General features: G+C 36.9%; 2 protein-coding genes across 4 annotated transcripts; one reads left to right on the top strand and one right to left on the bottom strand.

Moving 5' to 3' along the window:
- The first annotated feature begins 640 nt into the window (after positions 1-640).
- Positions 641-1,857, top strand: LOC116141709 (EG45-like domain containing protein 2). Of its 2 annotated transcripts, XM_031427192.1 has the most exons (3): positions 656-957; positions 1,087-1,366; positions 1,470-1,829. In XM_031427192.1, the coding sequence occupies exons 1-3, from the start codon at positions 852-854 to the stop codon at positions 1,474-1,476; spliced, it is 393 nt and encodes a 130-aa protein (XP_031283052.1). In that variant the 5' UTR covers positions 656-851; the 3' UTR covers positions 1,477-1,829. The 2 variants fall into 2 exon arrangements, with proteins under 2 accessions (XP_031283051.1, XP_031283052.1); XM_031427191.1 differs by having other exon boundaries at positions 641-957; positions 1,087-1,857.
- Positions 1,398-5,281, bottom strand: LOC116141708 (pentatricopeptide repeat-containing protein At1g52620-like). Of its 2 annotated transcripts, none has more exons than XM_031427189.1 (2): positions 2,299-5,281; positions 1,398-1,516 (listed from the first exon to the last, which is right to left on the bottom strand). In XM_031427189.1, exon 1 carries the CDS (start codon positions 5,202-5,204, stop codon positions 2,742-2,744), a length of 2,463 nt encoding a protein of 820 aa, XP_031283049.1. In that variant the 5' UTR covers positions 5,205-5,281; the 3' UTR covers positions 1,398-1,516; positions 2,299-2,741. The 2 variants fall into 2 exon arrangements, with proteins under 2 accessions (XP_031283049.1, XP_031283050.1); XM_031427190.1 differs by lacking the exon at positions 1,398-1,516 and adding an exon at positions 1,884-1,926.
- Between the last annotated feature and the right edge of the window lie 7,982 nt (positions 5,282-13,263).

Below are 13,263 nucleotides of genomic sequence, written 5' to 3'. Positions count from 1 at the left end.
CGTTCGTCCTTAAGAAATGATCGTTCGTATCTTGTCAAAGTCATTTAATGCTTTAGGTGTAGTGAGAGCTGACTGTCACGTTGAGGTTATAAGAAAATGTTGTAAAATTGAATTGTGAGTCTAATATTGCTCAAATTGAAATACAATCTTGACTCAAGAAAAGTTTGGGCACCGCAGCTTTACATTTCTAATGCGCAACTCACGGACAAAGACACGGTTTCTGTTAAAAATGAACTAACTAGGATTCTCAAATCCAAATGTTCACATGAAATCAGCACTATGCTTAAAGTAGCAACCATCACATGCAACACACAACCTTTTAAAGCTTAAAAACAAAAAGAAAAACAGGACAACCACTTCGTTTGTGATGATTTGAATGGGAAAGAAAAAAGTATCCCCTTTTGTTCCTATGATTGAACTGGAAACCATTACTCCATAAAGGTCTGACTTTTTGAGTCAGTATGCATGACATGATTTAAAATTACATATTGCTTGGTCAAAAATCTTCGATAGATCATACATACATATTGCTTACTCAGTATACATGACATGAAAAAAAATTATGGCCACTCTCCTCCAATACAATTTACCCTTTGGAAAATCCCACAAGGGAATGGAACAATATGAAACAATTACACAAGAACTTTTGTAAAAGAGTGCACGTAACCTGAAAATGAAATGTTAAAGGCAAAACAACCAAAACTGAAATTGCATTAGTCGATGCCTCACGATTCCTACTTTCGTAAGATGCACCTAATTACCTGTAGGATAGAAAATGTAAGTCGGTTTGTTCATTTATAAATTTGACGCAAGCCAGGCCTCAACAGGATCTACATCTGACATCTCTTGTGATGGGGCGCTTGGTCTTGACTATTCTGGTAGCTTTAACAAGCAGCACAGCATCCGTAGTCTATGGGGATATTGGCACCGCAACATCTTATCACCCGCCATATATACGTGAGTAAACTGCACTTTTTCATTCATAAACTTGGAAAAGAAATCAAGTTTACAAACAGTTTGAAATGACAAAACATAGTTTATAAGTTTTCTCTATTTTTATGTATAGTGATTTTCCATCTTCTGCAGCTACCAGATGTTATGGAAATAGACAAGATCAGTTCCCGCCAAGCAAGCTATTTGTTGCGGTGAGTGAAGGGTTGTGGGATAACGGAGCTGCTTGTGGAAGGCGGTATAGATTGAGATGTCTAAGTGGAGCCAATAGACCATGCAAGCAGCAAACCATTGAAGTCAAGGTGGTGGATTTCTGCACAAAGGCACCCTGCCCATCTACGATCCAACTGTCTACCGATGCCTTTGCAGCCATTTCCAACCATAATGGAAGAAAAATCAATGTCGAATATACACAGTATGTCCTCTTTTCATCTTCGTTTTATCGTAGCAAGATCTACTTTGGGTTTAACAATGACGATACTGCTGTTCCATCTTTGACCTTTAATGAATTGTTGCAGGATTTGAGCAGGTACTACAGGCAACTTCAGATATGCCATGCCAACTTCTGCATGTAGATAGTATCAAATAATATATAGAATTGGGTGATAAAGAGGTTAGTTTCCATATTTGTATAAGTTTAACAATTAACTACAGGTTATAGTACTGTAACTTAATCAAGTGTTGTCATTGATGAGTATTAAGGTTCAACGTCAACTATGAGATCACATTCAACTCTCCTTTTGTCATGTAATAGGGTAATTGTTGTTAGTTTTCAAGCTATGCAACCTCAAAGACATATGATGTACTTGAAGGACACCTGTCAGAAAGAACAGCCATAGTTGCACACTAGTCATCAAATCGTTCATTTATAATTGTACAATGCAATTGAAAGAATGAAAATTCTAGGCCCATGTTTTACCTAATTTACCAAAGCTGCTTAATCTACCATTGCATAGCCAAGTTAAAATTTGATACCTGCTCCGGATTACAGAGAAGAACTTTATCATGAACTCCAAATAGTTTCATTCATGTTGAAAAACCCTGATTTGCAAACGCTTAATCTTATATGAAAGGAACCACATATATTATTTGCCGACAGTATTAATCTATTTTCAGCAACTTGCCAATCCAATAAATTATTCTTGTATATATTCCACTTAGATGGCAGGTAAGCAAATAAACATACTTGTAACCATCATTTGATTCAGACAGTATTACAACAGATGAAGTGAAGCACCTGAACCCTAATAAGGAGCCACTTCTTTCCTAAAGTGCAACAGATCACATCATAAACATTTTCACAATCACAGAAATACAAGAACGTAAGAATGAAATCCTGGTACATACCTCCATAAGAAGACCCATGTCCTGTTCAGTATACTGCAAGTAGTCTACACGATCTCTGTGATGCAACAAAATTACAGCTAATATACATGTCGCATTGAACTGCCGGTCTAGCATCATATATCAAGACTAGCCCGTTAACACAAGGGTGATATTGCAGATTCTTTGAATGTATAGTGTTAAACAAATGAAAATTACCTACCATGATTTATGCAAAAAACTACAGATATGTAATAGTTCCTCATTCTTCAGGGCCATTTGTTAGGTCAGAAGACAACAAAGTGTTCAAAGCATTCATCCGCAGACCCTAATCAAGAAAGTAACCATGCTGAGGAGTAATGAAAGAGACATTAAGCTTTTCAAGGGAGGCTGACTTGCACGCCCAACATCAGATATTCTTTTGTTTTCTCAGAACCCAGATCAGTTTTTTACATTTGCCCCCTATCCTATCTTACAGAGACCTTGTAATTGTCAAGTTTCTGGTCCCGAGACTTGAGGTCTTCCACTAAATTATGGAAACAAAGTGCAACTTCGGAAGTCATTCCTCGGAGCAGATACTGCTTTAAACTCTGTAAATACTTGACAGCAATTTGGAGTTCCTGTTCATTCAAATTACAGGGTATAATGTTTTTCCATTCCTTTGACCTTCCTTCCAAACAAACACCAAAAAGCAGGGCAGCAAAAGATACGGGATCCTGAAGAAAGCCCTTAATAACCATTTTATCATGCAATTGCAAAGCAGTTTTAACCATTCCATGGCAGCAAAGGCAGATGAGGATGGCATTATAGGCGGCAGCCTTATGACCCCAGCCATCTGATATCATCCTTCCAAAGAATTCCAGAAATATAGGCTTATTGTCATCCTCAGACTCATTGGTGGAAACAACATTGGGTGCATTATTTGTGAAGCCATTTACCAAATAATTGAAGGTAACATCATTGGGAATGCATTTGTTCATCAGCATTAGTTCAAAAAAGGAAGTAGCTTTTGCAACTCTTCCCTGCTTACAAAAGCTCCCAATAATTATAGTGTATGTGACTACATTGGGCACCAAACCACAAGACTGCATCGCTTTGAAAGTTCGCTCAGCCCTATCAGAATCTCCAATGCGGCAAAACCCATTAATTAAAGCAGTGTATGTGACAACATTTGGTTTGCATTTCTGTTTCACCATCTTTCCAAACATCCTCAGAGCGCTTGATAAGTCATGCTGTTTTACATAGCCATCAATAATTGTCGAAAAAGTGAACTCATCTGGGGCATGATGCTTCTGAGTCATTTTATTCAGACACGACAGTGCATCATTCATCAATCCAAATTTACAGTAACCCTTTATCATGGCATTATATCCCACAACACCAGGATCCATTCCCTTAGCAATTGTCAGCTCAAAAAGTTTCTTCGCCTCATCAAGATCACCATTCCTGATGAAGCCATCTATTAGAGTTGCATAAACAAAAGCATCAGGTAGTATGTTGTGGTCAAGCATCTCACCAAGCAGGATCTTCGCAGCAGGAAGCCTCCCTTTCTTGCAAAGTCCACTCATCAAAACATTGTAAATACCAGCATCAGGCAACACTCCCCTCTGCATCATTTTATCTCTAACAGTCATAGCAACATCCGCCTCCCCTGCAGTAACAAGTCCATGAATAAGAGCTCCGTAAGTGACCAAATCAGGTTTATGTCCTCTTTCTGTCATCTCAATAAGCAAATTTAAGGCCCTGATATATTCCCCTTGTTTACAGCAGACATGTATAATAGGAGTATAACTGAACTTGTTTGGCTCTAATCCTCTTTCCATTGCCTGTTTTATTAGTTGACTAGCCTCCTCAACTCTCCCATCCCTACACAAGCCACAAATCAAAGTATTAATGGAAACCATATCAGGCTCACAACCATTGTCCATCATCCACTGAACAGTCTCTACTACTTTAACCTTAAAACCATGCTTAATTCTAGCATCAACTATATTATTATAAACTCGAACGTTAGCAGTCAAACCCCTCTCTTTCATTTCCATCAAAAGTTTATCAATTGCCTTGAAATTCCCATCCTTGCAAAACCCGTATAACACTGCTCCATAAGTCTCCAGTGTAGGCAAGAACCCCTTCAACTTCAACTCCCTTAAAAGCAAACTAGCAATTTCAACATCACCTCTCTTGCAATACCCATCAATGAGTGTATTATAAAACACAATATTAGGTATACATCCCTTTCCAAACCTCTCCTCAATCAACATTTTACCCTCTTCAACCTTCCTTTCTTTACACAAACCCCTCACCATGATACAAGTAGTATAATTATCCAAACCATCCTCTCTTTTACACATTTCATCATACAATTTACGAGCAAGTTTAAATTTTTTACACTTCACTAACAAATCAAGCAATGAATTACAAGTAAAAACATCAGGACCACAATTATGTAATTCAATGACGTAATCATACAACTCAGAGGCTTTATCAACTAACCCAGAACACGCATAAGCCCGTACAACAAAACTCAACGCTTCATGGGTTGGCTTTATACCTTCTAACCTCATACTATTCAACACCAACTCAATCTCTGAAAACACTCTAAACCTGGCTAAAAGCTTCAAAAACGAAGAACAAGCAAACTCATTTAGAGAAGAAGAGCTCTTGGGTTGTTTAGAAAGCCAATCAAAAAACTTGACACCCAGTTCCACATCATGAATTTTGTCAAAAACGAAATGGGCAACCTCTGAAACTTGGGTTTCTTCATCGGCGAAACGATTTTCAAGCAACTGGTCATACTGTGGGTGGGTTTTGAGGATTTCAATGGTTTCATTGACGAGTTCCTTGAGGCGGGGAGTAAGGCGAAAGTGTGAAAGAGAAGTGGGTTTCCGACTGTGAACAGGTTTAATGCGAGACAAAAGAATCTTAGACATGCGAGAAAGAGAGAGTAAAGAGGAGTTTCGCTCACATGAAGTGATAGTAGTGTAAGATTATAAAGATGAATGTCATCAACCAAACCATAGAGTAATACTAATTGGGGTGCGGTTTGACTGGGAGCTACGCGGGGATTACTTCAGTAAAACTGTATAACCTTATTAACAACTAATATAAAATTTTGATAATTTTTCAAAACAAATAATAGTCCTTATTAATTATATAGTTAGTAATCTGAATACCACAATTTTCTTAGGTATTATTTTATTATTTATAATCTTATTTTTGTTATAATTTTATCTCTAACTATTAAAATTTTTGAATAAAAATGTCCTTGTTTTGAAAACAATTTACAAGAATATTTATACACTATTTTAACCTTATACACGAAACTTTTGGACAAGAATGACCTTTTATTGAAGACAATTTATAAGAATGTCAAACTTGGCCACCATCGGCCACCAAGGGACATCACCAAAATGGCATAACCGGTCGGATATGGCTAACTGTGTAGCGATCTGGCCATCTCAGTCGGCCATCTCCGACTAGTCAATGGCTAGAAACGACCAGATTGTCGTGGATTTATCCGAAAACAGCTAGATTTAATTTGGTCATTTCTGGCCAGATCCATCCTGTCGCAGATCTGGCCGGAAGTCGCTAAATCAAAGCACAACCGGCCATATCCGACTAGTCGTGTACCGTTTTGGCAACTATCGACTGTCGACCAACAATGGTGGCCGATGGTCGGTTATGCTCTTAGTGGTTGGGGTGGTTTTGTTAATTTTTAAATTTTTATTGTTGGAGTGTTTATCTAAATTCTCAAATGTAAGGGGTTAAAAAAATGATTTAAATAATAATATTAAAAAAAAAAAAAGGCAATTCAATAATCTATGTAACATACCCACCAATTTATTCCAATTTAACCAAACACATTTTATATAATATTCCCAGTAATCTTCAAAGTAATCTATCTTTTCATTACTATAACATTCCTAGTAATACAACATTCCCTGAATCGAATGCCCCCTAAATGTTTTTTATTAGGGGTGGGTGGGTCCAGGTACCTACCAAAATCCCATGGAACCAGAACCAGAACCAGCTAGTTCCTAAAATTTAGAATCGAAACCGGAATCGATCAGTTCCAGTTCCTATAAGCTTGGAACTGGAACCTGAAACTCAAGTTCCTGGGTACCGAAAAAATTATATTACCCCCTAATATTCCCAAAAATTACAAATACACCCCAAAAGTTTACAAAAATTACAAGTCGGTCCTGATTCCTACCTGGGTCTCAATTCTGATTTCGTTTCCAATTCCTGCACTGGTGGAACCGAAACCAAAACCACACAGTACTGGTTTCGATTCACCGATCCTGAGAGGGCCGATTGTAGGTAGGAACTGAAACCGGAACCCCGAGTACTCGCCTGTTCCAATTCCGGTCGATTCTTTTGCACACCCCAATTTTTTATTATATCCATAATTTAATTGTAATTTGATTTCGTATAGCCATGATGTTAGCTATAAAATCATTACATTTCCAAATGTAATCTTATCATTATAAGAATTTTAAATTTTGCAATTTAATTTACCATAATCCTAACATGCACCATGCAAGGTGGGCGTAGATACAATTTCCAGTGCCATAGCTGATAATACTCTTCAGAGAATGTGGGANGGTGAGATCAAAGGCCGAAAATAGCCAGATCATCGTGGATTTGGTTGGAAATGGCCACAAATGGTCGATCTATTATGGTCATTTCTCGCCAGATTCATGGCAATCTAGCTGTTTTGGGCCTTTGATTTGGCTAAAAACAGCCAGATCGGCACACAACTGGCCAGATCCCATTGGTTGTGTGTTAATCTGGTGGCTATTACCGATGGCCGGCGATGGCGACTAGCGGCCGGCGATGGTCTTTGGTGGCTGGGGCTATTTTGTTAACTTTTAAACTTTTTATGCCTAAGGTGTTTTAGGTAAATTCTAAAATGTAGGGGGTCTGGGCTGATTGTTATTTGGTAGACATTTGAGTGCAATTGTATCCGAAATGGTATTTAATTAAGGGCAGAATGGGTATAAAATTAAGATTACCCTGGTAATCTTTAAATACCACCCCTTAAAGAGGTAATCTGATTACCCCTATTTAACCCATGGTAGTCACTATTGGTATTAAAAGATTACCAAAATCTTTTATTACTTGACAACCAAACAAGGGAATGTCCGAAATTAAGATTATCGGAGTATCTTTCCATAGCCCTATCCAAACCTCCCCAGTGATACAATATTCCCTTAACTAAACCCCCTTATGTGGCTGTTTGGATCGGGGGTAAATAAGATAACGAGGATAATATTCGTTTATTTTGCAAAATTCTTGTGTTTGGTTTGCAAGTATTAAAATATTACGGTAATCTTTTATTGCAAATAGTGTTTACTGCTGGTAATATGAGGGGTAATCTTATTACCTTGTTAGGGGGTATTATCAAAACATTATTAGGGTAATATGATTTTTCTTCCCAATTTGTCCTTAATTAAAAAATATTTCGGACACAATTGCCCTCAAATGTCTACCAAATAACAATTACCCAACCCTCCTACATTTGAGAAATTAGCTAAAACACCCCAACCACAAAAAAGTTTAAAAGTTAACAAAATACCCCCAACCACCCAAGACCACTGCCGGCCGTGACTCACCACCACCCGCCGTCAACGTTAGTCACCATAATGGTGCATGATTGGCGGGATCTAGCCGATCGTGCACCGGTAAGGCCTTTTCTCGGATCCATGGTCGAAAACGATCAGATCTGATATTTATATGGCTGTTTCACGGCCAAACAAATCTGGCTATGAAAAGGCCAGATGTTTGGCCGTGAAATGGCACGGCTAGATCAGTGGCTGTTTCAAGGCCATATCTTTGGTCGTGAAATGGCCATAGATCTAGCTATTTTCTGGCATGGATTTGTGATCCATGGACATTTTGGGCTTTGTTGGCGCACGGCCGGCCGTATATGGTCAATCGTATGCCATTTTGTTGACTGTTAGAGGTGGTGGCTAGCTGTTGGCAGTGGCTTGGGGTGGATAGGGGTGATTTTGCTACAAATTAAAGTTTTATATGGCTAGGGTGTTTTAGCAAAATTTCAAATGCATGGGCTTAAAAAGTTATGATTCAAAAAATAATAATAAAAAATATTATTATATTAAAATTTAAGAAGGAGGGCAATTTAGTAATCTATATAACATACCCACTCATTTATCCTCCCAACCAAACATATTATTCACCAATTTATTCAAACCAACTAAACACATTTTCTAAACATTCCCAATAATCTTCAAAGTGATCTTTCTTTTCGTTAATATAATATACCTCTATAATAAAACATTATATGATTCAAACGCATCCTATAAGTTAAAACTAACCTTATTTTTTAGTTACTGCAAATTTATCGTTACTAATATTTTTAAAATTATCTGTAATAACAGTTATATGCATATAATCATAATTTTTTATATTATTATTTAAACCTTATTTTGATAAAATTTAGATGTTTTTAAGAACTAAAAGGTGGTTGTTTTAATGGGTAAAGAAGTTTTTTTAACGGAATATATTAATATAAACAATATAAAATCGTAAATTTATAATCATTTCGCAATTTTTTTAAATTTAACCTATAACTTTAATAAGATAAAATAAACAAAAAAATATATATATATTTGATAATTGAAATTGTCCAACCACCAAATGGGGAAAATACTAATCGTAATATAGTATACAACAGAGACCAAAATTAGACAATACATGGAATGTTTTATTATCAATCCCTCAAAAATCTTATTATGAATTCTCTAGGGTTATGTTTCCAATAAATATTCCTTGAAGACTCCAATTGCTTGTTTTTTAAGTAAAAAGACTTGATTTTTATATATTTTAATTCTTTTTTTTTTTTTCATTCCAACATAAATACCTCAAATTGTGTTTTGTGAATTGGGAAGAATATGATAGCTAGCAAATAGCATGAGTAAAGGTTAGAAGTTTAATGGTTATGGAAAAAAGAAAAAAAAACAATAATGTTAGACCCACAACTTAATCTTACAACCTTCTCTCACAGCCCTCGACATAACAGCTCGTAAATGGTCAACTCGCAAATGAGTAGATGAGACCCATTTACGAGCTGTCACATCAAGAGTTGTAAAAGAAGATTGTAAAATTGGGTTGTGGACCTAGCATTATTAAAAAGAAAAATACTAATGACAATAATGACTTCTCTTCAATTGACCTTCTCATGCACCATACCATTAGTCCATTACTATTGTCAAAAGAAGTAAATTATCCAGTGCACAGATGCTCGTTGAATGCTTCAATTTTTGTCATCAATGGCATCATCATGCCTTTCAATGGCTACCCTCCAGGTGTGGAATCTCAACTTGCAACTCTTACAATAGATGAATATGATCTCAGCAAGTACGCAGACAGAGGTTACCATCCTGACTTACCCTCTACTTACCGCCTAGACCAAATTGCAGAGCTCATCACCACTTTGCCGGTTTTCTTTAACATGCTGAACATTCGTCGTGCCATCTTACCTGCTACTAACGGACATTGCTCGGCCCGTGCAATTGCGCGCTACTATGCAGCCCTAGCTGATGGGGGAGTTATCCCACCCCCACATTCCTCTTTATCTAAACCACCACTTGGTAGTCACACTCACATCCCTACATTTTCATCACACGAGCAATCAAAAAAGCCAAAAGGTGAGAAAAGCAAGGAGGTACCTGGTGCTTCAAAGAGCAATACAAATAATAAGGGTAAAGATGCTAGTGGTGATGCTAACACTAGGCCCATAAATAATGGTGGCAAGATTTTTAGTAACCCTAGAATCCATGATGCATTCTTGGGTGTGGGTGATTATGAGCATATGGCTTTGCCAAATGGAGCGTTTGGACTGGGATTTATGAGGTACAAAGCTGAGGATGGATCGCTTTTGGTTATGGGCACTCGGGCATAGGTGGATCAACAGGTTTCTGCGACATAAAAAACAGGTTTGCTATAGCAGTGTCATTGAACAAAATGTCATATGGTGCTACAACTGCAAAAATCATTGGTTTTGTTTGTTCAGAGCTAAATATCCCTTTGCCGGTTGAGTTTTCATCTATTAAGGACTTTGAAAAGCCTCTGCTTCGCTAAAAAAGAGCATCTCATATCCCCTTTGTATAAATAAATTATATCCAATTCAAACATTGGTTTCACAGAAGATGAATTATTAAACATTTCATAAAGTAATTATATTGAATATGAAAAGGCACTATGAACGGTTTCGCCATCTTTCATACCGGTTTTTTTTTTTTTTTTTTTTTTTTTTTTTTTTCAAGTTTTAGTGGGAGAGATTAAGAACTAATCATTTAGTGATAATATCAATATGTTGTGTTAAGTATAAATTATTTATATAAACTCTTCCATACAAATTGATATGTTTTAGGATGATTGAATGACTTCAAATTAAACAAGTTATACCATATTACTTGTTAAACTTGTACAGTTGTTGCATCAGTTTATACAAAATAGGTTGTATGTATAATATTTTTGAATATTAATATATTGGGACAACCCGAAAGAGTAAAATTATATTTCTATAATTTTTTAAATATACAAATATTACAATTGAAGTATACATATCATTTGTGAATCTCCGACTCCTCTAACACCAAGATTTCATCACATCTCTTCAATTTTGTTTTCTAACTTCTAAAAAGGATTAAAATGTGGACCTTCAAATTAATTTGCTTGTCAATTTCAGCAAAGGGGAGGCCTCTCAAAATCCCCAAGGGGGCAAACTCCGCCCACAATGGGATATTTAGCTCTAGATAAACAAACTCATTGATTCTTGTAGTTGTTTGTTCGAGGCCACCACTAAAGCAAACCTATTTTTTATGTCACACAAACCTACTGATCCACGTAAGCCCGAGTGCCCAAAGCCAATAATCGATCCATCCTTGGCTTTATACCTCTTAAACCCTAGTCCAAATTGCCCATTTGGCGAGACCAAATTCACATGATCACTCAGACCAAGAATGTGATGAGATTCTAGGCCAAGATGATTCATTGGTTGTGCAAGAGTTTCTATTGAAAAATCAAGAAGTCCAAGTTTTGCAAGGTGTGCACCATTTGGCCCAATCACTCAAGAAAGTTCACAAGCTTGTCCATGGAGTGCTAAAGGTCCAAGACATTTCTCAAGGTCTTTTTATTGGTCCAAACTATGGGCATCAAGTGTGGAGAGGTTTATTTGGCACAAGCCCAATGAATCGATGTTATTTGATTCAAATAGACGAAGGTTAGTCAAATTAATTAAAGTTAGGGACATAGATCCTTAATTTAAAGGAGTAGTTGTCCTTTAGCATTAAATGGTTATGGCCTATTGTATTTGAATGAATGGTGGAAAATTAAGCCCTTAATTTTTTGTATAATAATTTGTATTATTTTGTAATATTTGTAAAGGGGAATTCCCCATACTTGTAATGCCTATGTAAAGGCAACTCTCTCATTTTTGTGATGGCTAGTGAATGAATATGATGAATATTTCAATGGAGATTGAATCTTCTTGCATTTCCTTTATCCAAGTTTCAGCCTAAGCTTGGTGGTGGATGAAATTCAAGCTGATGGAGTTTCCTTTAAGCTTGAATGCTCCTTGGTCGTTTATCCTAGTAAGTTCTTGCATTTTGGTTCCCATTTTCCCATTCTCGGTTTGGCTTGTGTGTGTGTAATCCTTGCACCAATTTGTGAGTTGTCTTGGATGGTTGATCTTTGGGGATTATTCGTATGTTAAGATTGATGATTTGAGGTGTTAAAAGAAATTAGGAGTGCTTGACTTTGTCTTGGCTGAATGAGTGTGTGTTGAAGCATGTGTGTTTAAGAGATAGATTATTATGTGTGTGGTTGCAGTGAGATGAAATAGGAGTTAAAGACTTGATTTCATATCAATTTGGTATTAGAGCTAAGGTTGTGGAATGGAATTTGTGTTGAATACTGATTGTTAAGATCAAAAGGATGCTTGATGTGTTGAAGGCATGGTAGAATCGGCTATGGCCAAAATTTTCATTTCCTTGCATTAAATTTTTCTCTTTCCTCAAACAATTCACCAACTCCTAACTAAACACTTCACATATCATCCAAACCTAACCAATTCTATCCAAATCCAACTAAACCAATTCCATTTCAACTAAACTATCATTAAACCTTAACCAAACACCAAACACCTCCCATTTGCCTAATCCACATTAATTAGCTTAATCTCCCCCTAATCTCAAACTCTATTCACCGATTACTATTTACTTAAACCAAAATTACCCAAGCTTTCCCCTCTTACCCTTACCACCTCAAATATCACTATTCCATACCTAAAAAGTTATTGTTCAGTCCTAGAGTTATTGTTCATAGCAACTTAATTTTCCATTCTACATGTCAAACAAGAGTGGATCGTCTTCCCCAATGCCCCCTTGGGAGGTTGCTTCAACAAAACCCAAGAAGACCTTAGAAGATATGAAGAAAGGGTGAACTAAATGGCCCAAATCATCATGGCTCACATAGCCCCACGCACACCCCCTACAAACACCTCTCAAACCCAACCACTACCCCATGAAACCAAGCCACCTGTACGTCCTTGTACAAGAAACACCACCAAGAAGACTTACACCCCACATTAGGCGTCAAGTGTACCAACCTCCTCCCCATGAAAATGAAACTAGTCTTCCAAGTGACTCTATTGATTCTGGTGTTGTTGTGAGAAGAAGGAGGAGAAATTTTGATGATGATAGGGGACTTAAGATTGATATACCTAAATTTGGAGGGAGCCTAGACCCTAATGATTTCAATGATTAGTTGAATGAGATTGAAAGGTTATTTGAGTTCAAAGGCTACTTGGATGAGAAGAAGTGCAAGGCAGCCATCATAAAGTTCAAGGGATATGCTTCCTTATGGTGGGAGAATACTAGGAAAAGAGAGGAAAAGAGGGAAAAGCTAGAGTGAGGTCTTGGGATAAATTGAGGAGGATGATGAAAAGGAGGTTCTTGCCCGAAA

This window comes from Pistacia vera, unplaced genomic scaffold, assembly GCF_008641045.1.
Source record: "Pistacia vera cultivar Batoury unplaced genomic scaffold, PisVer_v2 Contig40, whole genome shotgun sequence".
Lineage (NCBI taxonomy): Eukaryota > Viridiplantae > Streptophyta > Magnoliopsida > Sapindales > Anacardiaceae > Pistacia > Pistacia vera.
This window is presented reverse-complemented; position numbering and strand designations above follow the sequence as displayed.

What these genes read in the sequence shown, in the direction of transcription:
- LOC116141709 (XM_031427191.1), top strand. Translation starts at nt 852, where the DNA reads ATGGGGCGCTTGGTCTTGACTATTCTGGTAGCTTTAACAAGCAGCACA. An exon ending in TTATCACCCGCCATATATAC is followed by an intron (nt 958 to 1,086) that starts GTGAGTAAACTG and finishes CATCTTCTGCAG; the next exon opens with CTACCAGATGTTATGGAAAT.
- LOC116141708 (XM_031427189.1), bottom strand. Translation starts at nt 5,204, where the DNA reads ATGTCTAAGATTCTTTTGTCTCGCATTAAACCTGTTCACAGTCGGAAA.